General features: G+C 39.3%; 1 protein-coding gene across 7 annotated transcripts in view; it reads left to right on the forward strand.

Annotated features, from left to right (window-relative positions):
- The first annotated feature begins 1430 nt into the window (after nt 1–1430).
- cacna1ba (calcium voltage-gated channel subunit alpha1 Ba) overlaps nt 1431–26745 on the forward strand; it is a 598950-nt gene continuing 573635 nt past the window's right edge. For all 7 annotated transcript variants that reach the window (XM_087998499.1, XM_087998494.1, XM_087998493.1 and 4 more), the window contains exons 1-3: nt 1431–2064; nt 3512–3618; nt 9365–9504. In XM_087998499.1, the coding sequence (XP_087854625.1) occupies nt 1800–2064; nt 3512–3618; nt 9365–9504 (512 nt within the window). In that variant the 5' untranslated portion in view covers nt 1431–1799. The remainder of the gene's footprint in view (nt 2065–3511; nt 3619–9364; nt 9505–26745) is intronic.

Below are 26745 nucleotides of genomic sequence, written 5' to 3' on the forward strand. Positions count from 1 at the left end.
TGGGTTGCTGGAAAAGCGCAGCAGGTCAGGCAGCATCCAAGGAGCAGGAGAATCGACGTTTCGGGCACAAGCCCTTCTTCAGCTCTGATCTCCAGCATCTGCAGTCCTCACTTTTTCCTAGTTGATTTTAACCTACTGCGAATCCTCTTGCAAGGATGCCTACCTTGAAGAAGCTCTCCTCCTCCCTCTACAAGGATTTCAATGAGTCCCTCTCTAACTCTCCTGCTCCTTGGATGCTGCCTGACCTGCTGCGCTTTTCCAGCAACATATTTTTCAGCTCTGACCTCCAGCATCTGCAGTCCTCACTTTCTCCTTTTTTCTTACAACCTGAGATGGGATTTGGATAATACCACTGCCTCAAAAAACAGCTCCCCACTTTTGTTTATTGCCTTGTTTTAAATGGTTTATAATCAAATCTTTACATTTGAAATCTTTGATCTATATTTACATAGTAATTCGACATTTTAGATGAAAGAAAAAAATATGAATTTACTGGCATCAAAGAGGTTTGGGGCAGTTTAGATTTCACCCGGGATGATTTACCCACAAACAGTTCCATCCAGTCACGTCGAAGTTACATGGGCGTCTGCCTCTCTGGATGCTTCTCAGTTTGTTACCTCGGCTGCAAAACAGAGAGAGAGAGAGACAGAAAAAAAGAGTTCGCCTTTAGCAGATAATCTGTTTATTAGAAACCTGTTGATTTAAAAATTGCAGGAACTCTGGTTGAGGTTAATTACAGGACCATTCTGGGATCAATCGAATGGTTAAGACTGGGAAGAAGATAATTGGAAGGGGCAATAATTTGCCTGCTCTATTAGAGAGAAACCACCTCGGCCTTTGGAGGTTTGGTCGGGGGGCGAGTTGGAGAGGGGTGGGGGAGGTCTCACTCGGGCGAGTTAAGTTGGAATGACAGAGATTGTGTGAAAAGTTTCATGTAGCAGGTCGGGCTAGCAGCGTGAAGGTGTTGCCGTTCCCTTCTGTGTGTGTGTGTGTGAGAGAGAGAAAGTGCACGCTGCGGGTGCACGCTGGACACGCCTGTCTTTGTCGGGCTTGCTTTGTTCCTTGTTGGTTGCCAGCTTCTCTTTCTCAGGCATCTCACCCACCAGCAAGCAAACTGCCTGGAGTGCCCGCTCCAGCATTGGCAGAACGTGCCAGGGAACTATTCTTGACTCCAGCCTCCCTCTCTCCCCCCTACCCTCACCCCCACCCTACTCTCTTTACAAGAGGCAGCAAAAGAAATGATGCAACCCATCCCACTAGTGGGAATGATTTGGAAATGAATAAAAGGGTGGAGTGTTCTTGCTGATTGGCTGCCAGGAATCACATGGGTAGGTTTCTATAAGGGACTTGAAATTGGCAAATCTTGTCACTTTCAGCATCTGGAAATTGACAGTTGCTTGTGTGTTCGTGGCGGCCCCTGTTCTCCAATATCCACCTGAAAGAAAGTGAGAGAAGGAGAGAGGAGAGAGACAGACAGACAGACAGACGTGTGGAAGGGGCGATGTCGGATTGCTCAATTGTTGCACTGGATGTTAGCTGAATCCTCTGTGGAACTTATGAGAATGAGACCGAGTATTTCCCTTGGCCCCGTCTAAATTCGCCGGAAGATTTTAAAATTTGCCGAGAGAGCGCCATCTCGTCTCCTTTCCACCAACCCCCTGACCTCCCCACCCACCTCCTCCCCATCTCGATGTACACAGCCCGCGACCCCAGGAAGAGGAGACCCGTGCGTTGGTGATGCGTCTTCCTCCCGTGTTTAATCTGAGGTGGGATTTTAACGTGTGGTTTACTTTTCCAGAATGGCTCGCTTCGGAGACGACGTGTCAGCTCGGTATGGAGGCGGAGGTCCTGGCGGCGGGGGGAGAGGGGCGAGCCGTCAAGGGGGACCTCAGGCCGCCCAGAGAGGGATGTATGGCTCCAAGTCCATGGCCCAAAGAGCTCGGACTATGGCTCTTTATAACCCCATCCCCGTCCGCCAGAACTGTTTCACAGTCAACAGATCACTTTTTATATTCAGTGAGGACAATATCATACGGAAATACGCCAAAAGAATAATCGAGTGGCCATATCCTTTTATCTTGTATTTAACATATGAGCCGACACATCCAGGTTGGGGGGGGGGGGGGGGGGGGGATGCTGAGGAACACTGGTTATTGGAGAAGGTTAATCCCACTGTTTTGTGTGTGTGCGCGCGTGTGCTGTCTCCAAGGAGGCTATTTTTTCTCATTCACATGTAATCCCAGTCCCCACTGATTCTGTATGAGAGCAGCAAATCTCGTCCTCAGCCACATTGTGTCTGACTCACGGGGTTATCTGACAGATACATATTCATTTTCCCCAACGTGCTGAAGCCCAAAGCGATTTCAGACATTGAGCCCACTCCTTATCAATAGATTGGACCCCGTTCAATCCGAACGACAGCTGGCAAATACTTCGCCAAGGCAAGACTGCATTTCCAGCTGTCTGCAAATATCCCACCAATCCCTTCGAACATTTGCAACAATCAGCTTCGCTCACCCCCCCCCCCCCCCCTTTTGTTAACTTGTGTAATAGGGACCTCAAAGGGGTGCAACACGTTCTTCAAGACGTTTTCTGAGAGAGACAGCGAATTTGGAGACAAACTCTCCCTCTGTTGCCCTGGCTGGGTTGAAAAGGGGGCGGGAGGGATTCTGTTGAGAAAAAGTTGCCTGATTCCTGCCGGTGACATCCGCTGTAAAATGGTGCTCGAGCGGAGGCGCTGTTCACTCCGCAGTGGTGCTGTCCAAGGTGCTGAAGCTGCGCCCACGCTTCCAGGCAGACCCGGCTGGAGGTGGCAAAACAAAACCCATATTGTGAGAGGCGGCGAGGGAGTCATTTGTTCCATAGGGTGAACGCAGACCAATTATAGTGTGTGTGTGTGACAGAGAGAGAGAGACAGAGAGTGACAGAGATAGAGAGAATGAGTGAAAGAGCTCCTGTTAAATACTTACTACAATGGCCAGATTTTATCGATTTCCCCTGGTTAAGGGTTGCACTAACACTGGGTAATGTTTTATAGAAAACGAAATTTAACAGGAATAAGTTGCTTCCTATCATGGTGAAGGCGCATATGTTCTTCGAAATGGCTTGTCTCCCAAGAGTCACTTTTACCTGAATTGACCCCAAACTTCGAGTCAACCAATGCTCCCCCCCCCCCCCCACGCCCCCCGACTCCATTTGGCCCTTTGAAGAGACATGTTTACCGAGAGAATACCTATGTTGGCCAAGTTTGTAATCTCTTCACAGCTCTACTATTTTCTCAATTCAACCTCACATGATCAGTGTGGAGAAAGGGGATAACAGCGGTAGATTTATTGGGATTCTTTTGGAGTTAATTTCTGAAGGTTTCTGTATGCTCACTGTCAGAATTAGTGGAAGGTACCGAACAGTTCCATGTTAAAGCCACGAATTTTAATAAGTTAAACAGTGTATTTTTACAAGACAAATTCAACATCAGTACGGTTATGAAAGTTAATTTCCTTAACATCACTTACTCCATTTGAATACATGATATTAGCGACCATTATTGCAAACTGCATCGTTTTAGCTTTGGAACAGCACCTTCCCGACGGAGATAAAACGCCCATGTCCGAGAGACTGGTGAGTACTGGATGCTGGTTAATTTTTTCAGGACACAGCGTCAGTTGAGTTGCACAAAGTACTTCCTACTCGAAGAGAAGAAACCTAGAGGTTGGATCATTTACATAAACTTCGCTTTACTTTTGATTCCTCCATAATTTCAAAAACCTATCTAGAATCGCATATGACTTTCAGCACAGAACCGAACCATTTTGCCAAACTGGTCCATACTGTTGTTTGTCTCTCTCTATTTCTGTCAGAGTAAAAACAATTTCTTAAAACGTTTTCCTGTGAATCCAGCTATAAAATAGAAACGTGTTCATTTGAAGTTTTATAAGGTTGTGAGGAGATGTGGGTTTCAGTGTTCTAAGTTGTGTCGATTCAAAATATAAAGACTTTATCTTTTGTCTCAATTTAAGTGAAAAGAGGTGCACCTGGAAGATCACCTAATAGTTATGAATAACCACTTTAGGCAGAAGATGGCAGTTTGCATAGAAAATACAATAAGCCATTTTTGAAAAAAAAACAAGCGTTTGTAATTTGAGACACAATCGCATCAAGCATGTGAAAATAGTGAAGTACTCTGATGCTTTCATCATGTAAGCAACAAGTGGGAAAAATATTTTCTTCCTGATTCTGGAGCAATGTTCAATGGTTTATGAAAAGCTAAAATCACATGCAAATAACAATAATAAAAAAAGTGGTTTCTTTTGAAAGTTAACAATTGATATTTTGGTGACACATTCAAACATTGCTCGATTGGCTTACAAAATTTCTGAATTGATTATACTGAGTAACCAGGTCTCAATTCTCAAATTGATTTCAAATAATGCCTATTTCTGCATTGCCAATTTGAAGATTTTTATTATTGCATGACTGTAGGAAATGTGACATAAAAAACTATTCCATACAATGGAATCTAACCTGGTTAGAATCTAACCTATGGCACATTATTCACGGAGACACATAATTGTGCTTTAATTGAGCAATTAAGAATGAGAAGGCACCAATTTGTTTTTCTAAAAGTATAGTTCTTGTCATATGTTGCTGTTGATCAAAGTAGAACTTAGTGCTACAAAGGTGAAATCAACTATGACCTTCATACAAATGCAAATGTTAGATTTAATTATTGCCATGTTAATTTGACAGAAACTAAGGATCTCTGCTTGAGACATATTTATTCAAAGGTTTTATAGTTGTTCTGAGCCAATCAAAATATCCATCTCTCCAGTAACTGTAATCTAATTATTTCACTAAAACACAAATTACACATGATGTATCATTTTCTTTTACAATGGTTAATCAATTTCATAATCAACCTTTAACACTACAGATGGTTTAAAAAAAACTTATGCTCCCTAATGACTCATTTGGCAAAGGTGGTGTATAACTGGCCCATTCCATCTATAAAGTGTCAGCCCCAGTATGTGTTCTGTTAGCTAAAAGCAAAGAACTTTGGAGTGCTTTGGTTAGAGGAGGAGGACCAGGATTCTTGTTTCTAATTCCTAGGTATTTGCTGGAAAATGCACATGTATGGAAACTGGTGAGAACATGGTTGACGTTGGTATATACCCACATTCTAATACATTATCTTGTCTAGTATCAGGCTAAACAATGAAGAATGCACGATTGGCTGAGATACCATCTTGTGGAACTGTACTCCAGTATAACGCAATATCATCAATGGAAGGAATGAAGAGAAGGAAAATCTGGTGTTAAATTATTTTGCACACTTAATTTCATGAATATCAGCAACAAGAATATCAGAATATTTATTAATTCCATAAATGGGAAGAGTTGAAATATCAGCTTGTTTATTTGTGCAAACCCTTGATTAATGTGCCTCAGGCAGTAACCATTTAAACTGATTTATAAAACATTTGAAATTAGTTTTTTTGAAATTTGTCTGAATGAAGTTTATCAACCAAATCTATAATCCCTTGACATACTGTTCTACTAAGGTGGATGGAGCTCACCTCTATATACTGTAGTTTAATCAGAGCACATCAAATGGCTTATTGATTACTTTTCATAGCAAAGGCACAGGAAGTACTAAGTGATTATTGCCAGATAAAGTAATTAGAATTAAACCTACATTATTGAAAAATAAATTACTGATTATACTGAATCCAACATTAGTTCCATTTTTATACAATTGCACAGCTGAAATTACTTTCTAACTTTTAGAAAAACTTTAATAGCAAAATATTTTACAATTTTCATGTGTCATTTGGCAAAACCAAGTGAGCTAAGTTATGATTCATATTAAGTATTTCAAGAAGGGTATCTCAAGATGAAATTGTGTACTTCATATAATGCCTGTTAGTTCACAGATTGTAGAAATGAAATTAATCATTGTTTGAAACTTAATTGATGAATTTGGTACTTCTGGATGGTGAAGTAATTGAAGAACTGTTTTCTTCTGTTTGCATTCACTTCTATTGAAGTATTTTCACTTGCAACAATAGTCTGCCCCAGCCTTGTACTTCTGTCAGAATATGTACAGATGGCTTGTGTCCAGAGCATGAAATGGGTAGTTAGTAGGATGGATATTTTGTACCATAATGGCAAAGCTAATCCAACCTGCCATTGTCCTGGCAATGTTTTTACTCCATGGCTTGACTGAGCAGCAGGATGCTCTGTGTTTTCACCATTCACTCCTGCACCCAGTGGAACCGCCTCTTGCTCGCTGTAATGCTTTCTTGTGCCACTCTGATTCCTTCATGTTTTTATTGAAGGAAAGGCTTTTTGAATAACAAAATTGTTAATTTTGAAAATGTTATTTGCCATACAATTCAAAGTATAAACCTTGGCCTTAAGATGTTTCTGCCAAATGTACAGCAAAAACATACATAATATCTTGTGATGTATTTTACATATAGTAACTGGCAACGTCATACCATTTAGCCAAATAAAGCCCCTGCTAAAAATCTACTTCTTTAAATTAATAGGGTGTGTAAAGGACCCTGAAAAAAAATCTGCATTCCATTTTTTTCAAAAACAAATCTTTTCACTGCACATCAGCTTATGAATAATTCATGATTCCACAATTTTATTGTAAGCAGACCAGAAGTAGCATGATGGTTTAAGAAAGAATCATCAGCAAGACCTATAGGAGTCCAGTTATGCTTACCTTTTTGCCACAACAGCTGGTGCTATCCTTAAGCACAATTCCTGAAATATAGTGGTAGTTCCTTTGTTAAGCATCTAACAATCTATTTGTAATGAAACAAAACAAAATAATGTGAAATGATAGAAATCCAAAACAAAAAAAAAGCTAGAAACTCTCAGCTTATTTTTTATTAGAGCTTCAATATGGAACACTGTTTCTCTCTCCCAGGCTGCTGTTTGACCTTTGGAATATTTTATGCACTTTCTGTTTTTGTTTATAATGAAATATGCCTTGTAAAGCTGCAGTATCTCATAAGTAGATATTTTCTTCCAAGACATGGAATTTCTAAATTCAATATATAAGTGCCACATTTTCTATGTAGAATTATTTGGCTTCAATCTTAAATATCCTTGTAACATGGTTCAAACTTCTTGGGGAAGTTTAATTAATCTTCCTGAAAAATGTTAGGAATCTGATCCTGTTCATCCCCCTATATGAATCTCTGAACAAAACTGGAGGTGAAAGTCAACTTTTAAACAAAAATGATGCATTGGAGATGTCTTACATTAAGGATGCATTCCCACAGCAAAGTTAAAAATCACACAACACCAGGTTATAGTCCAACAGGTTTAATTGGAAGCAAACTAGCTTTTGAAGCGTCACTCCTTCTGGTGTGCTTCCAATTAAACCTGTTAGACTATAACCTGGGGTTGTGTCATTTTTAACTTTGTACACCCCAGTCCAACACCAGCATCTCCAACTCATTCCCACAGCAAGTTTAGCATTAATGCAAATCATCTTTGCCTTTGTGTTAATGCAAACGTTAAGGACTACAACTGGGTGTGAAAGTCTGATTTGACACCAGAGGAGTGCAAAGTAATGCTTCTCACCAATGAATTATCATTCTGCTAGGTCCTTACTCTGAATTCAAATTGCATTTACCCAATGACTGAAGTGAAAATTCCAGGATTCTATGATTGCATTAAAATGCACCTCTACACCACTAAAATGTAGTCATTTGTAGCCTTGCAGCTTTCAAATAATTCCGAGCATTGTGTTCATAGTGTAATATTTTGATTTGTAGGCATATTAGCAGATCGGTTAATGCCTGATATTTCCACAATTTGTTTCTGTACTCGAGAGGGCCATTGACAGGTTAAAACATGCACCAAGTACATCCCTACAAGGCAAGTGGTAACATTGAAAGACTTGGATCACTCTTGTGCTCCCCCAACAGATGACGCTAGGAAAGTGAAGCATGTTTTGGATTGTCTGGCTAGCCCTCAGCTGCAGAATGTTGTTAATCTTGAAGAATCGATAAAAGAGAAGACAATTGAATTGAAAAATTGAGGAGGGGAAATTGAAGGGATGTTAGAAGGAACAGGGTGTTGAGAACCTGTTTATCAGTTAAAAATCACACAACACCAGGTTATAGTCCAACAGGTTTATTTGGAAGCTGCTCCTTCATCAGGTGGTTGGACTATAACCTGTTGTGTGATTTTTTAACTTTGTACACCCCAGTACAACACCGGCATCTCCAAATCATGACTGTTTTTCAGTGTTGTTTATCAATATGTTCTGTTTTTGAAACTGTAATTCACTTTTCATTTTTAATTTCTGTTCACACTTGCCTATTAACTCTTAGATGTACTTAGCAAAGTCTCTTTATGATATCACAAGTATGATGTAGGAAATTTCTGCACTGATTAGGCATCCCAACCTAACCTAGCCCCATTTATCAGCATTTGGTCCAAATCCCTCTACACCCTTCCTACTCATACACCCATCCAGATGCCTTTTTAATGTTATAATTTTAAGAAAAACACATTTGAAAACATATAGCACAAGCCTAAATAGACTGCTGTGCTGAATCCTAATACATGCTGCTGGGTTTAATGGCCACCAAACAATTGTGTTTTTTTTAATGTTACTATAACCAAATTTTCACCTCTACTATTTTGAAGGTACTAATTCTCAGCTGGGTACAGCTACTTTAACCTGGTTTTAATCTTTGGATGTAGGCATGGGTATTGCATTGGCTGAGTGTTGCAATATGGATGACAGCACAATTGAATCTATTTCAGTCTTCCGCTAACATCCTCACTTGTTCATTTCCCAGTATTGGATAGTGTTCAAAAGCTTGGGTACTGGCTATTTATCTCATTGGCTGTGGGGCATTACCAGCAGTTGTAACATTCATATTGTCAGTAGAACTGAGAGCTAATCGCTTAGATTGAAAATTGAATCTGATCAGCGAGATTCAGGGAACCAAATCGTTCGTAAGACTTTGACTATAATGGCTTTGAGACTCCATTGCAAAAGAGGTAGTGCTACCACTGCGATTTTGATAAAAGTCTCCCAATATTGTTTTCTATTATTGTCAACTGTAATATCTATTCATATATGACTTCAGTTATATTTATTGGTGACCATTTTTATAATTAATCTGAACTGTGTTTTCCATATTTCATCTTTCCAGTAAAACAAGCTTGAGCTGGTAATTAGACAACACAAAAACATTCTAATTAATTATAATAAAAAGAATACTTAGTATAAATTGTGAAACCTATTTTTGGTTGTTGACCAAATAATTTGAACAATGTTATTGTTAACAGATAAGTTGACCTTTCTCTTTGCTGTATATTATTTTTACAGGATGACACTGAGCCTTATTTCATTGGAATATTTTGCTTTGAAGCTGGCATCAAAATTATTGCTCTTGGATTCGCTTTTCATAAAGGTTCTTACCTACGAAATGGCTGGAACGTGATGGATTTTGTGGTGGTTCTCACAGGGTAAGTTGTTGAAAAATATCACACTGGTAGTACAATTGTTATAATAACTGATTCCATGTATTTACCAGATGAAATTTTGAAATGTGAGCCATTTTGAAATTAGAAGGTTCATTACTATGCTAGGGGGATTTGTTGTAGACAATGTAGAAATGTAGACAATCTACATTTCTGTTAGCTCAAATATCATCTCGTTGGTTCTCGGGATATTTCATGGCACTGGTTTGTTTGTTTTTATTTAATTTCTTTTACTTAATGAATAAGTATCGATCTGTTTGTATGTGCATATTAATCTTTGCCTTAGTGCCTAAAACATTGCAATATCATAATATACAATATCAAGACTGGGACATTTTCAATTATGTGCCAGTTATTAATAATCTACTATGGGGCCCCTTCATATTAATGGATGCTAATGGAGGTTCTGCTGTGTAGTCATCCACAGGTGGCTAATGCAGCATATTTTTTACTGTGGTGTAATGGCAAAATTGAGCTTGTGTGGAAATAACTTCAAATTTCTGAACCTGCCCTCAAAATTACTTCAAAAGATTGCGAAAATATAGTGTACTGTATTTTTTGATCTAGGAGCATGTTCCATCGGCTATAGCATTGCATTCCTAGTTATTGCTTAGATTGTGGCTGTTCACCTATGCTTTCTTGTATGAAAATGATAATGTTACATCAAAATTGAAGAATCAAAGTTTTCTAACTTAAAATGGATTACAAGTTAATTTATGATGATAGAAAAGAAGGTGGTTTGCAATAAGGCTGTAGATTGCTTGATATGGTGTAGTTTAACAATAAAATATTGACAAAGTAGAGGTTTGATACATACCAGAATGCAGTACCTATGCACTATTGTATTAAGATCATCTGTTAAAAGGTTTGAGCAGGACATGTGAGGATTGGAAAATTAAGTGTTAAATGAAACATTTCAAAAGGTCAGAAAAGAATTAAAAGGAAGCAAGATACCCCAATCAAAGAAAATTATTTCAATTTAAGTCACATACATTCAGCAGCCAGTTACACATTCACTATGCATTTTGTAATGCATTTTGTTACATTTTGTTCAATGTGACACTTCCACAAATTGGGACGCATTGTGCAATGTACTTTAACTGCAGTGAATAGTTCTGAAATATTTTAGGGTCTACTTGCTGATAAGTAAATATAATGATAAGGCATACATATGAAAATTTGTGCACTGAAGATAAATATAGCAGCAGATATGATTTTGAAAACCTTATTGAACTGTCAATACCAACCCATCACAATTTCAGACCTTAGTTGCTTAATACCATGGAACTTTGCTTCAAGTACTCTGCAATTGTCTTCTAAACTTGTGATTGATTTTGAATGGCGCATTTCGAACTGACATACTATAATGGATGCTGGATATTTCAAATTTCATAGTTCTGGTTGTGATTTTGGGGCATGTCCCAGTTAGTGCTCAGTTCATTAGCCTACCTGCACCCACACTTAAAAGAACTGTTCATTCTGGCATGATGGTTTAATGGTAGTTTGAGTACATTCTTAAAATATTGCTTTTCATTAGATTTGTGGAGAATAGTGACATAGTGGTAATGTCACTAGACTACTAATTGGCATGGCAGCCATGGAATTTAAAATCAACTCACAAAAATTCTGAAATTGTGCACTCTTATCAAGTGGCCATTTAACTATTATAGATAATTTTAAAGATTCATTTGATTCACTAATGTCCTTCAGGGAAGGAAATTTGCTGCCTTTACCTGCTGCCTGTGACCTGTGACTCCAGATCCAGAGCAATGCGACTTTCAAAATGGTTGAGTAAATCATTCAGTTCAAGGATAATTAAGGACAGGAAACAAATACTGGCCACACCTGTGCCACCCATATCCTTTAGAAGAATTTAAAAGCTTAAAATCTAGCTAGATATATTAATAACAATTAGGTGTTGAGCAGAGAATACTCTCACTGATGGCTGGAGCTTTATCTCTCAAATTAATTTCACAAAATGGCCCACATTTATCTTTAGTGAGGGAGAATAATGCGTAATATGGACAATGAGTAACTAGCTTTTTTTTTTGTTTATGACAATATCCATTGTATTTGAAAAAAAATCACTGTCATTCAGTGCTGTCAATGTTTAAAAGCTCAGTGAGTTGGACTGTCACTGCAGCCTTGACAATCTGTCCTTACAGTCGACTCTTCACTTCTTTCTAATTCTTTTTCTTTTTAATGAACAAACTTAACACTTGAATCGCTTTAACAAGTCACAATAAATGATCATTGTGATTCAATTAATTTAGAATGAGACATATTTCAATAAAACAGATTATTTTTATTGTCTTAAACAATTGGGTATTCTAATCTATGAGGTCAACACAAAGAATCTGCTGAAGAATTTCAATAAAACTGTCTTTAAATTGTTTACATTAGCTGTTCATTTTGTCTAATTTAAGCAACGACTTATTTTCCTGAAGGAGAGAGAAATGTACTTTTGCTTCGATTTGTATTAAAACACACAAATGATGTGTGATGCCCTGCAGTGAACATTGAATAAGTGCACTCTGCAAATGTGTTAATGGTTAATAAAGAAACCTCAGCAACTGATACAAGATACAATTCTGACAGGCACCTTGCTCAGATCAGCTGAATCTATTGAACTGCTTTTTCCTCCCACCCCCAAATTCATTGTTGATAGAAGGCAGTAACTCTGATTGGTTTTCGTGTACTCAAAGATCAAACAGATTTTTTCAATGCAAGTGTTCAAAGCACTGCTACTGGAAAATTTTTTAAAAAGTGTTTATCATGGAAGCAGGTGTCCAATTAGATGTGTGAAATCCATTTATCCAATTGGACACTAGCTAAACTGACAGAATCTTTCAGGAATGGCTTTGCATTCTGGCCACTGGTGACAGACGCATTATCTAGATCCGGTACGCGAATGTGCTAATTGGGAAAGTAAATTTAGTATTTTAGGCTTAGATAAAGATCGATATCTCACTGAATGACTGTAGAAAATCTAATAGAACCAGGGCTTGGTTTGTTGCTGAAGAAAATTTCCTTTCATATTCAATGGCTGAATATTATATTTGAATTGTTCATTTTCATTAAACACCAATTAATAGAACAATTTTTTAATGCTGTGAATTTGTTAATATTTTATGAATCACATGCTTTTGGTTTCAAAATAATGTTTGGCAAAATTGGTCACTTCTTCTGTAGAATCTAAAACTAATCTGGAAACACAATAATGGAGAAGTCCCCCTCTTCCTTTGACATCCCATTTCTGAGACTGACAAGATAATTTCAGACAAACTCACTTTCTCACTCTTTCGGACTCTTTTTCAAATATGCAGAATATTATTCTGTGTGACGGTGCAGTTGGAAAGTATTGTGGATGCAATAAAAACAGCAAGAGCTGGAGAAACTCAGCAGGTCAGGCAACATCTGTGGGGAGAGAAACAGAATTAATATTTTGAGCCCAATTTGACTTTTTTTGGAACTGAGGCTATTTTAACAGCAACTTGCACATTAAATATATTGGAAATTTTATGTTTTGCCAACTTATAACTAGAGATGAGCACTTGCTGTCACAAAAACTCAGGTTCTGTTTGATCTGAAATGATCTTACAATTTGCTGCCTTGTTTCTTAGAATCCCTACAGTGTGGAAGCGGGCTATTTAGCCCACACTGACCCATTAAAGAACATCCTCCCCATATTACCCATGGCTAATCCACCTTGCTCACACACTCCACATCTTTGGACTGTGGAAAGAAACTAGAGCAAACAGTTGCCTGAGAGTGGAACTGAACCTGGCTCCCTGACACTGCTAGGCAGCAGTGCTAACCACTGCGCCACCATACGGCCCTCTCCTAAGTGTTTGCTGTTGTAGCTTCTGCAAATTTGGCAGCAACACACCTGACTCCTTATTAATGTGCATTTTGATGTTGAAATCCCAAAACATCTGTAAAGATGTTTTGTCATGTAGACAGACATACCCATCCAAATGCCTCTTAAATGTTGCAATTGTAGCAGCCTCCACCACATCCTCTGGCAGCTCATTCCATACACGTACCACCCTCTGCTTGAAAAAGTTGCCCCTTAAATCTCTTTTATATCTTTCCCCTCTCACCCTAAACCTATGCCCTCTAGTTCTGGACTCCCCGACCCCAGGGAAAAGACTTTGTCTATTTATCCTATCCATGCCCCTCATAATTTTGTAAACCTCTATAAGGTCACCCCTCAGCCTCCAATGCTCCAGGGAAAACAGTTCCAGCCCGTTCAGCCTCTCCCTGTAGCTCAGATCCTCCAACCCTGGCAGCATCCTTGTAAATCTTTTCTGAACCCTTTCAAGTTTCACAACATCTTTCCGATAGGAAGGAGACCAGAATTGCACGCAATACTCCAACAGTGGCCTAACCAATGTCCTGTACAGCCGCAACATGGTGTCCCAATTCCTGTACTCAATACTCTGACCAATAAAGGAAAGCATACCAAACGCCTTCTTCACTATCCTATCTACCTGCGACTCTACTTTCAAGGAGCTATGAATCTGCACTCCAAGGTCTCTTTGTTCAGCAACACTCCCTAGGACCTTACCATTAAGTGTATAAGTCCTGTTAAGATTTGCTTTCCCAAAATGCAGCACCTCGAATCTTCTGAAATACTGTTGTACTGCCTGTGGAACTGTGCTTGAGGCAGGAAGGAGAGAAACTATTATTGGGCGATATTGGGGGAATTTGCATTGCCCTCAATTGAAGCAATTGATTTGAATACAAAATGCAGTGGAACAGGAAAACACTGAATTTTTCATAATTTTCATAATATTGTTAGGATTTTGTTTCTTTGATTCCTTACCCAAACCTCCAAAAACCTATTAGTCTTGCATTCTGCCTTATTCTCGATAATCATAACTCATTTCAGGAATCTGTTCATTTCCTGTCTTTCAGATCTATATTTTCAATATACTGTTAGGAAGCTAGGCAGTCTAGTGGTGCAATGCATTAGGATGTGGGTTCTTATACATAATTTACTGTTACTGAATCATATATTTTGATTGGACCAGCAGAAGAGGTGTGATGTGAATTGAATGATAAACTACTTGGAAGGTAGAAAATTCAGCAAGAAACCCCCCAAAAATATTTTCCCTTCTTTAATAGTCAGTGTGCATTGTAGAAACCTTCACATCATTTCTATTATTTCTCTGAGACTCTTGCTTCACAATATTGGGAAGTAAAAACAATTAATAGAAAATTGGGAATTGTGTGCTTCATTTAAAAGCTGCTAGCTGTATTTCATGACTAAAACAGTAGTACAGGAAAGCACAAGTGATATCTGTTTCAGACTTGCAGCTTTCTTGGTGGATAAGGGTAGAGCTACTGGGTCACTTGTACTTGTGAAATCAAATGAGAATTATTGCATTATGTTCATGAGCAGTATGAACACCCACATATTGATCCCAATATGGTTTCCACCAAGAATGAGATTTCTTTGAAAGTCAATTGTAAACATAGAATATTGTGTGTGGGAGATCCAACATTCATAGTAAATAATGAAAGCTAATATCATGGAGGAAACCGATGATGTGTAGTCAATTATCTATGAACTACGTGTGGAAATATTATTGATTGCAGTAAAATATAATAAACTCACAATCATTCACAGCACAGTATAATGACTGGGAATCCAATATTTAGGAAGCTTGTATGATTGTAAACCTCTCATAGTATAATCAAAGGTGTGTAGTTAGAAACCTAGGAGCCAAATCCAGAACAATTACTCAGTCCTTCATGAATAGAGCTACATTATATTTATTCCAACCTGCACTAACTCTACCTCTATTGCACTGGGTTTCAAAAAGTCATCAGGTGGTGATTGATTCTCCTTTGATGTAATTTGGAAGAAATTATTTCACACTGTTAATACTGTGCAGTTTAATGTGAAACAACAATAAATTAGCAACTGGGAACAAGGCTAAATTTACAGCTACGGTGCAAATGAAGCTTTTAAGAGGCACTTGCTTATTCATTAATAATGGATTAAAATGTAAAACTGTTGGATCTGTCATATAGGGCTAAATGTTACATCTTTTCGGCTAAATCTAGGTTGTGTGAATTAATTTTTTTAAGGTTTTGTTCATACGAGTCCTAGTGAGTTAGAACATAGAACATAGAACATAGAAGAATACAGCGCAGTACAGGCCCTTCGGCCCTCGATGTTGCGCTGATCCAAGCCCACCTAACCTACACTAGCCCACTATCCTCCATATGCCTATCCAATGCCCGCTTAAATGCCCATAATGAGGGAGAGTCCACCACTGCTACTGGCAGGGCATTCCATGAACTCACGACTCGCTGAGTAAAGAACCTACCCCTAACATCTGTCCTATACCTACCCCCCGTTTTCCACCCATTTCTTACCAAACTTGCCCCATTTAACACCTACCACATTCCTATGGCTTCTTTCACATTTGATTTCTGCCCCATCTTACTGTACACCATTCCTGGAACAATTTGCCACTTAGCGATATCTGCAGAAATAATGGCATCCCATGTGCTTGGGCCATCTTTCAGACAAGCACTGTCAGTCTGGAGCAGCCCTACATAGATCCTGACATTTGTCCAGGACATGGCAGACAGAAGGAAGTCGATATCCTGCTGAGTGGGTAGGATCCCAGAGTTTCTCCTGGACTGAATGGTGTTGACATGGGAGTTCTTGCTACCCAGGAGTGGCAGTGGAGGCTATGACAGCAAGTAAAAATCCTGGAGATACTGTCTCGTCCATTCTTACAAATACCCTTTAAAATTGTCACAAGACTTACTTAATCTTGTCCTCCAAGTCCCTTGCAAGAAAGGCCAATGTTCCATTTGCCTTGTTAATTGCGAAACTGTATTTGTGTGAGTATACTCCTATGTCTCTGAACATTAAAGTTTAAGTGTTCCATTCCTTCCAAAAAAAAATGCTTTTCTGTTTTTTTATTCCAAAGTGAATAACCTCACAGTTCCTTATCTCCCACCTCATTGTCCATTTACTTAAGCTATTTAACTTGCAGTCTTCTTTTCTTCTGTACAGCTGACATTCTGATTTAGCTTCGTATCATCAACAACCTTGACTATGTTATTCTTTGGCCAAGTCAATAACATAGATCACAAATAGCTGAGGCCCTAGCACTGTAGTACTCCACTGGTCACAGCTTTCCAACTTAAAATTGTTCAGTTCATTCCTATTCACTGTTTTCTGTCTGTTCATCGATTGTCCATCCATGTGCATATATTCAAGTGAATATATAATCATCAGTTCCATGAGCCTTTAGTTTCCATATTAACCTTTTTATGTGGTGTTCCCCATGGAGTGCCTTTTTCAAATTCAAATCTATGCTATCTACAGGCTCCAGGCTCCTTTTAATCAAGCCTATTAGTTACACCCTCCTAAAATTATTTTACTTTTGGAAAAACAATGTTGATTGTCTGATCATACAATGATTTTACAGCTGCATTGTTAAGATTTATGATAAGGCTTCCTTATATCAAAACTTTATAAAACACTAGTAGGGCCGCATCAAGAGTATTGTGTCCAGTTCTGGTCACCACATTTTTTGAAGGATTTGAGGGTCCCTGAAGGGTGAAGAGGAGATTTACCAGCGTGGTTGAAAAGTGGAATTCCTCTCTTCGGAGAAAGGAGATTGAGGAGACACTTGTTAGAGGTGTATCAGATGATGACCAGCTTTTCGAGTCATAGGGATGTACAGCACTGAAACAGACTCTTCAATCCAACTCGTCCATTCCCACCAGATATCTGAAATAAATCTAATCCCATTTGTCAGCATTTGGCCCATATTCCTCTAAGCCCTTCCTATTCATATACTATTCCAGATGCCTCTTAAATGTTGTAATTGTACCAGCCTCCACTACCTCCTCTTGCAGCTCTTTTCATACACGCATCACCCTCTGCATGAAAAAGTTACCCCTCAGGCTCCTTCTAAATTTTCCCCTCTCACCTTAAACCTATATCCTATAGTTTTGGACTTCCCCACCCCAGGGAAAAGACTTTGCCTAGTTACCTTATCCATGTCCCTTTTGATTTTCTAAACCTCCATAAGGTCATCCCTCAGCCTCCATGGAAAATAGCCCCAGCCTATTCAGCCTCTTCCTGTGGCTCAAACCCACCAACCCTGGCAACATCTTTGTAAATCTTTTCTGAATCCTTTCAAATTTCACAACATCCTTCCTGTAGATATAAAACATAGGTGAAAAGGAAAACATGTTCCTATTGGTTGATATTACAAGGGGTCACAGATTTAAACTGTTGTGCAAAATATTTGGGGGAACATGTGGAAGAATTTTTCATGCAGGGAGTGGAAATGAACTGAAAATTGTTGTATGTGTGTGTGGCGGAAACAGAGACAATGAATGATTTTGAAAGGAAATTGGATGGATACTTGAGGCAAATAAATTTTGCTGGGTTATGGGGAGGAAGTGGTGGAATGAGAACAATTGGAGTGATTGCACTGCAGAGGGCAGAGGTTTAATATTAATTGGGAATAATGGGAAATGTGGTTATCTTCTCCTTCACTTCCTTACGTCTGTCCACATTGCCCACTTCTTGTTTGCTGAGACTCAGGGTAATGAAGCATCATATAATGTCCCACCTCTACTTCATTCATGTTAAGGTTGTGAAGCACAGAAATTGAACCAGGATGCATATTGATTCATATGGCATAGTGCAACCTATTTACAGAACCAGCTATAAGAAGAGACGTTGAGTGAACATTTGTGTATGAAAGAATTGTGGGTGCAAGATAGTCCAGGTTTTGTTATGTCACAAAAATAGGATTGTCTGTTCATGTTTTAAGTGAAATACAATACGTATTTGTAAGATACCTTTTTCCTTTGTTTCCTTGTGTGAAGAACTTAACTGGCTTTGTTCCGAGCTGAGCTGGATGTATGGATTCCAAGGCCACGTGACATTACAGGTACACCTGTGTAATAGGTGTTTGCTGCCCAGAGAATTATAGCAGAATTATAGCTGAACAATCTGGATAGTCTGACATAGATCCATGTGGTACCACTGGGAGAAAATGCAGGCAAAAAAAAAGAATTTGTTCTTGGTTTTTTTGGAGAGTGGCGAGTCATCTTGGTGTTATTCAGCACCTTAAACCCTTCCTGATATAATTCATTGTTAAATAGAAATATACTCAATAGTTTATTTCAATATATAAACATTTACTACGTGTGGTATCTTTGGCAAGGCCAGCATTTTTTGCAGATCAGCAATTGCATTCGGGTAGGTAGTAGTGTTAAGCCTTCTTGAACCACTCCAGCTCATATTATGAAGGTAACACCACAGTGCTGTAGGTTAAGGAATGTGGAAATTTAGTTGAGCGGCAAAAGAATGGTGATATATTTCCAAGCCAGCTGTGGTGGTGTTCTCATGCTCCAGCTCTACTCCTGCAAAGTGCCAGAGGGTGGGAGATTGTATGTTTCTATCATGGAACCCTTGCTGAATTGCTGCATTGTTCATGTTAGATGACAATAATTGCAGGAATGTTGAATCAGTTTTGGATGGAGTGATGATCAAGGGCATTGCTTTGGCTAGAATAGTGTCCAATATCTTGAGTGTTGACTTGGAGTTACTGGTGTTGGACTGGGGTGGACAGAGTTAAAAATCACACACCAGGTTATAGTCCAACAGGTTTATTTGGAAGCACTAGCTTTCAGAACGCTGTTCCTTCATCAGGTGGTTGATGAAGGAGCGGCGCTCAGAAATCTAGTGCTTCCAAATAAACTTTTGGATTGTAACCTGGTGTTATGTGATTTCTAATCTTGAATGTTGCTGCATCTGCACCTAGTCAGGCAAGTTTAGAATGTACCATTACACTTCTGAATCAGGAGGTGATTAATTTACATTAAAATACACAGCCTCTGACTTGCTAGGGTCATTGCACTTTAACTGTGGCTAGTGCACTTAAATATTTGGTCAACATGATTTCTAGAGGTTGGTGGAGGATGACTCAATGATAGTAATACTACTGAACTACCTTCAAGGGAAGATAGTTAGATTTTATTTTTGGATATGTTCATTATCTGGCACTTATGTGATGTGAATGCTCAATGCCAATTATCAGCTCAAGCCTCAACGTTGTCTGAGTTTGGTGGATGTGGATATGGACTGCTTCAATATCTGTAGGATTGCAAATTGATTTAAACACTGTGCAATCATGGGCAAGTGTCCTCACTTCTGACCTTAGGTTGGAAGGAAGTTCATTAATGAACCAGCTACACTTGTGTTGAAAGACTCCACTCGTACTGTGCACATTTCTGGATGTCATATTGTAAAAGGGATGAGAAGGCACTGCAGAAGGTGCTAAAAAGATTTGTAAGGATGATACCAAAACAGTAAACGTATACTTGTCAGGAAAGCATGAACACCCTGCAACTCTTTTTCTCCTGAAAAGGCCAAAATTGACCTAAAAGAGGTTATTAAAATAATGAAACATTTTGATAAAATAGAGATAAGGGAGTGTTGACATTTAGAACAGAATAGAATCCTTACAGTGTGGAAACAGGCCATTCAGCCCAACAAGTCCACACCAACCCTCTGAAAGGCATCCTATCCAGACCCATCCCTCAGTCTTTCCCATGGCTAATCCACACATTCCTGAACTCTATGTGTAATTTAGCATGTACAATCCACCTAACATGCACATCTTTGGACTATGGGAGAAAAGCAGAGCATCTGGCACAGACACAGGGAGAACAGGCAAACTCCACACAGACAGTTTCCTGAGTTCTCTGGTGCTGTGAGGCAGCAGTGCTAATCACTGAGCCACTGTGCCACCCCAGCACTATGGCTCATCAACAGAAGCTAGTCACCAATAAATAAGACAGGGTATTTGGAAAAAATCTGCTTTACCCAGTGGTGAGAATGTGGAGCTCATTACTTACCATATGAGTGGTTCAAGGGAATGGAATAAATGCATATAAGGGAGGTTAGATAAGCATATGATGAAGAGGAGAATAGAGGGTTATGCCAATAGAGTTATAAAAGGAAAATCCAGTTTTAAGAGAAGCAGAAATGCTGGCATGGACGGGTTGTACTGAATCAAGATTAGAGTGGTGCTGGAAAAGCACAGCAGGTCAGGCAGCATCCAAGGAGCAGGAAAATCAACATTTCGGGCAAAAGCCGTTAATCAGGAATGGCTGTACTGAATGACGTTTTCTATCCTGTGCATATTATTTAATTCCATGTGAGATGGTTGGGCCTATCCCTCTACTGTAATAAATTCCTGCAACAATGTCTGAGATAATTGACCTGCAAGAATCTCCATCACTTTCCTTTGTATTTGGTTTGACTCCAACCAGTGGTAAATATTCCCCTAATCCCCATTGACTTCTTTTCTCCCAGATTCCTTGGCCAAGTGACCCAGATATCGGTGAGGAGGTCATTTCTGTGTATACTTTGCCCAAATCAAATGTCAAATCTGTTCCACCCTGGTTTAATATTGGACTTTTTGGTGCAGCAGTTTGAAAATTATGTTTAATATGCTTAGTCATTTCAGACAGTGGTTAAAAAAACCAACAGTTGTCACATGCTTGGAAATCAGGGAAGGGCAGCAAGGTCACTTCCAGAAAAGACATTAACCTGTTGGACTTCTACGACAATCCAATAACCTCATAGTTGTCATTACTGCTAATGGCAATTTATTCCAAATCTATTTAACTGAATGAAGTCAAATTCAGAAATTGCACTGAGTAGGACATGAATCACAAATCTTCAGATCCTGGCCTTTAGATTTTTAGCGTCATAACATGATCACTATCTTACTGAATCTAACTGCATTGAACTGGCAATCAGTTTTTTTTAAGGTTAGATTCCCTACAGTATGGAAACTGGCCCTTCAGCCCAAGAAGTCCACACCGACCCTCCGAAGAGTTACCCATCCAGACCCATTTCCCCACCCTATATTTACCCCTGACTAATGCACCTAAGGTTATGGGCAATTTAGCATGGCCAATTCACCTGACCTGCACATCTTTGGATTGTGGGAGGAAACCGGAGCACCCGGAGGAAACCCACGCAGACACACATGGGGAATGTGCAAACTCCACACAGACAGCAGCCCTGAGCCACCATGCTGCCCTTGATGTCTTTGCAAGCATGGGTCTGGTTTCTTTTGCCATACATAATAAACCAAACCACATCTTGTACTTGCAGCTCTTTCAATTTGAGTATTAAATAAACTGGCCTTTTGGCCAAATGCTTCTTAAAAATTTAGGATGATTTATTAATGATCATAAAAGTCTGTGAATACAAAAGTTGTTAACAGAGCTTTTGGATTATGTGCAAACTGCAGAATGAGAACAGTTACATCAATACCTTATTTCACAGAATCCCTACAGTGTGGAAACAGACCATCAGCCCATCAAGTCTACACCGGCCTTTGAAGATCTTCCCACCCAGACCCATCCACCTACCCTATCCCTGTATTTCCTAAGGCTACTGGCCTAGCCTGCACTTTAGTAGCTACAAGAGCAGGTCAGAGGTTAAGAATACTGTGGCTGAATAACACATTCCCGACTCCCCAAAGCCTGTCCACCATCTACAAGGCACAAGTCAGGAGTGTAACAGAATACTCTCCACTTGCTTGGATGAGTACAGCCCCAACAACACTCAAGAAGCTTGACACCATCCATGACAAAACAGCCTGCTTGAATGGCACTACATCCACATGCATCCACTCCCTCCATGACTGATGCTCAGTAGCAGCAGTGTGTTCTAACTACAAGATGCAGAAATTTACAAAAGATCCTCAGACAGCGCCTTCCAAACCTACGACCACTTCCATCTAGAAAGACAAGGGCAGCAAATATATGGGAACACCACCACCTGCAAGTTCCCCTACAAGCCACTAACCACCCTGATTTGGAAATATATCACTGTTCCTTCTCTGTTGTTGGGTCAAAATCTTGGAATTCCATCCCAAATGGCATTGTGGGTCAACCCACAACACGTGGACTGCAATGTTCAAGAGGGCAGCTCACCACCAGCTTTGAAGAGCAACTAGGGATGGTCAGTAAACGTTGGCTACCCAGTGATGCCCACGTCCCACAAATAAAAAAAAATGGATAATTTAGCATGGCCAATCCACTAATCTGTGCATCTTTGGACTGTGGGAGGAAACCCATGCAGACACAGGAGAACAGGGAAATTCCACACAGTGAGTTTCCCGAGAAGTGTCTGGCACTGTGAGGTAGCAGGGCTAACCACTGAACCACATTGCTGTCCCATTTCTATGGCAATCATTAGAGAGTGCCATACCCTATCAATTATACAAGAGAATTTGATGTCAAAAGCTGAGCCAATGTTACAATACATTGCATCGGAAAGGATTTTAATATAATGTGTCACTGTCAAATTATCTTGGCCCTGAAATTAATCAAACTCTCCATATTTATGTCACCAGCCAGTCCCAGACAAATAGAATATATTTTAGGAATGACAGACACAAGATTCTCTTAGTTGACTTTCACTTATTTAATTTTCAGTCTTAGTGGCTTTCAAGATTAATTGAATATTTAAATTCTATTTGGAGTTGTGTTATAGTATCTTACAAAATAAAGGAGGAAAAATAGAATATTTAATTGTAAATGATATAAGAATTTGAGCAGAAAATAGAAAAAACGCAGTGAACTTCATATGGAATAGGTTTTCATCAAGATGATGAAAATAACATGGAACTGCAACTTTTTAGTGAACTTATCGCCAAACTGTGCTGACCATTTCTATCATTTTTCTGCAGTTCCGATAAGTTGCATTGAAAACAAGAAACAAAGAAGCCAATTTTAAAAAATGTTGAGTTACTGAGAGAAAAGATTACATAAAGAAAAAAAGATTGATAGTGTCAGTTGGTAGCAGTTTTGCCTCGAATCAGGAAGTTATGGATTTTAACTTTTATACCATCAACCTTGACCAATTGGGAAAAATTGTGTCTTTTTGTGCTGTAATTTTATGAAATGTGAGACTAAAATTCTGGTCACTGAGGAGGCAGAATATGGAACAATTTTGACATTTTTTGAGTACTGTAACACTGCTATAGAATTTCCATTAACAACTGGAGGACAAATGGTAAGTTCCTGGGAAGTGTTGCTGAACAAAGAGACCTTGGGGTGCAGGTTCATATTTCCTTGAAGGTGGAATTGTAGTTAGATAGGATAGTGAAGAAGTGTTTGGTATACTTGTCTTTATTGGTCAGTGCATTGAGTATAGGAGTCGGGAGGTCATATTGTGGCTCTGCAGGACTTTTGGAAATTGCAATATTGGAATATTGCATGCAGTTCTGCTCTCCTTCCTATTGGAAGGGTGTTGTGAAACTTGAAAGGGTTCAGAAAAATTTGAAAAGATTTACAAGGAGGTTGCCAAGGTTTAAGGGTTTGGGCTATTGGGAGAGGCTGAATTGGGCGGGACTGTTTTCCCTGGAGGGTCAGAAGCTGAGGGGTGACCTTATAGAGGTTTACAAAATCATGAAGTGTATAGAAAGGGTAAATAGATAAGGTCTTTTCACTGGAGTGGGGGAGTCCAAAACTAGCATACATAGGTTTAAGGTAAGAGGGGAAAGATTTAAAAAGGACCTAAGGGGCAACGTTTTCACTCGGGGGTGGTATGTGTATGGAATGAAATGCCAGAGGAAGTGTTGGAGGCTGGTACAATTGTTACATTTAAGAGGCACCTGGATGGGTCTATGAATAGGAAGAATTTAGAGGGATCTGGGCCAAGTGCTGGCAAATAGGCCTAGATTAATTTAGGATATCTGGTCAGAATGGACGTGTTTGGATCGAAGGGTCTTTTTCTGTGTTGTACATCTTTATGATTCTATAACTCCAACTGACTGTCAGATATGCAAGTAATTTTGAGAGATACAAAATGTTATCCTGAACATTACAAAGAAATAACTATAATTCTACACACCCTGGTCCTCATATAGAAGAAACTGAAGAACTTACAGTTCCATTCACCGGTTCTTATATTGAACACTGTGGAAACTGAGCTGGGATCTACAGCTCCAATAAATTAGCTGACCTCAGCCAGACTGGAGATTATGAGTTACGTAACACTGACAACCATTGGGGGCGAGAGAAGGAAATTGTCTCAGGGCCTCACTTCTGATGGCTAATGTGTAAAACTTGCTAGTAATGCATGTGGATATCCAGCCTGCACAGAATAATGCATGTTACAACCATTCCTGTGAACTGTGGACACGAACTGGTCAAGCTCTTGCATGAGAATACTTGGCTGAGGTACAACGGGGCAACCAGCAAATAGTCACTGGATTCAGGAGAAGAGAAGGTGAGAAGAAAATCGAGAAAAATGAATTACTTTCACTGTTTGGAGAAGTGTGCAATTCTGAAGGAATTTCTGTCAATGCTCTGAGGCTGTGGTTGAACTGCTTGCCTTGGAAATAGTCCCTTTTTGTTTTACTTCCTCCATTCATGGCAGCTGGTAATAATTTGCTGCAAATGTCAAGCAAATAATTTTGACTGCACCCACATGCTTAGATCTAGAGTCTGGTTAACTGGCTAAGTGACGTACTGGGAATTCTGCACTTGCTCAGACAGAGTGAGTGGCACCACTGATACTGCCGATTGCTCAGTTGAAGCAAAATGCTTGGGCAATTGTTGGCCTGACACTGAAAGAAATTCTGAACTGACAACCTGGACAAGAAATGTCAGGACTTTTCAGGTCGGACATTTCTCTGGGCCAAAATCAGGAAGCTGCATTCATCATATCCAGTTTGAATATTAATCGAAACTAAAATTTGACCTTAAATTTTCTCACTGGATATCTAATGATTTTGTTTGAGGGATGTCATCACCCCACATACACTCACTGTTGTATGATTTTTTAAAAAAATTGTTAATTTAATAACGTTGTTAATCTACTTAAAAATGATGAAAAGCTAATATCTAGTTAGAAATGCCTGTACTAAAGTTGAAGTTAAACATTGTCCCGAAATAGGGATTAGTAACTCAATGATAGGGCACAGTAGACATTTTAGGCTTGAAAGAAGCCCTTCTCAAGTCATCCTATACTCAGGACTCTACAATTGATTGCAATGCCCCTAGAGAGGGATCCTAAAAATTAATTCTGATGGATGATAAGAACGCTGAATCCTCAGGCTCAGCCATGAGGTAATTATGGCAAAACTGCTTGCTAAATTTCACTGTCTAGCTGCACGCAAAAGGAATGAACATTTCGCCAAGGTACGAGGGTTGCTGTACTCATTGAGCTAGACTCTAACAAAAGCCAACTTCGTGGGGAGGGGGCGCATTTGTGGGAGGAACATTAGATTGGAAAACAGGAAATAGCAAAAAAAAGACACATTTTCCTTTCAGACATTCGTAATAATTTTGCTTCAAATTGTAATATAATCTTTTTTCTGCTGAATGTTGAGCCTTGAGACCTATTTAATAATCTAAATAATGTTTTCGTGTTCAGTCAGTAGTATAGAAGGTAAACATTTGAATGCAGGAGTCTAAAACAAACAGGCAGGATTTCAGGTGAACCTTGTTACCTGAGCTCATGTTTGTTGACCCTGATATTTAACCCTGGGGACACTCCCAGCTGTATTGTTGTGCTGTATTCTGGAAAGTATTTGTACTTGCTGCAGGTAGGCTATTGTGCCTGAGTTAATGGATAAGGGTAACTGAACTCAATGGATTTGACTATAAATTCAGGAAGGTTTTAACATTCTCAATTTTGAACAGCTAAAGATGGAGGAAAATTGAGGAAAGGATGTTGCATTTATAAAAACAGTTGCATTGAAGTTTCCTAACATTAGAAGACATTTGCCCATGAAAACCTATTTTTAGTTATAAGTATCCGACAGTCAGTGAGATAATGATATAAAAAGTCTCATTTCTCTTGTTGTCCAGCATTGACAGATCTGAGATAATCATGGAGTCATAGCATTTTACAAAAACAGAAGGAGGCCATTTGACCCATTTTGTTTGTTATGGCACCTGAAACAGCTACCCAGCTCATCCCACTCTGCAGCTCTATCTCCATAGCCCTCTAACTTCATCTCTTTCAAATATGTTTCCTGCTCTCTTTTGAAACCTCCTATGGAACCTATCTCCACTGTTCTCCCATAAAGTGCTTCCCAAATCCAAACAATGCTCTGAGTAAGGAGGATTCTCTTCACCTCACTCCTCGCTCTCTTGCTGACAATCTTGAACTGCAGGCCAGGTGAAGCAGTGGAG

This window comes from Chiloscyllium plagiosum, unplaced genomic scaffold, assembly GCF_037043375.1.
Source record: "Chiloscyllium plagiosum isolate Xiang-an unplaced genomic scaffold, Cpla_swu_hap1 HiC_scaffold_21, whole genome shotgun sequence".
Lineage (NCBI taxonomy): Eukaryota > Metazoa > Chordata > Chondrichthyes > Orectolobiformes > Hemiscylliidae > Chiloscyllium > Chiloscyllium plagiosum.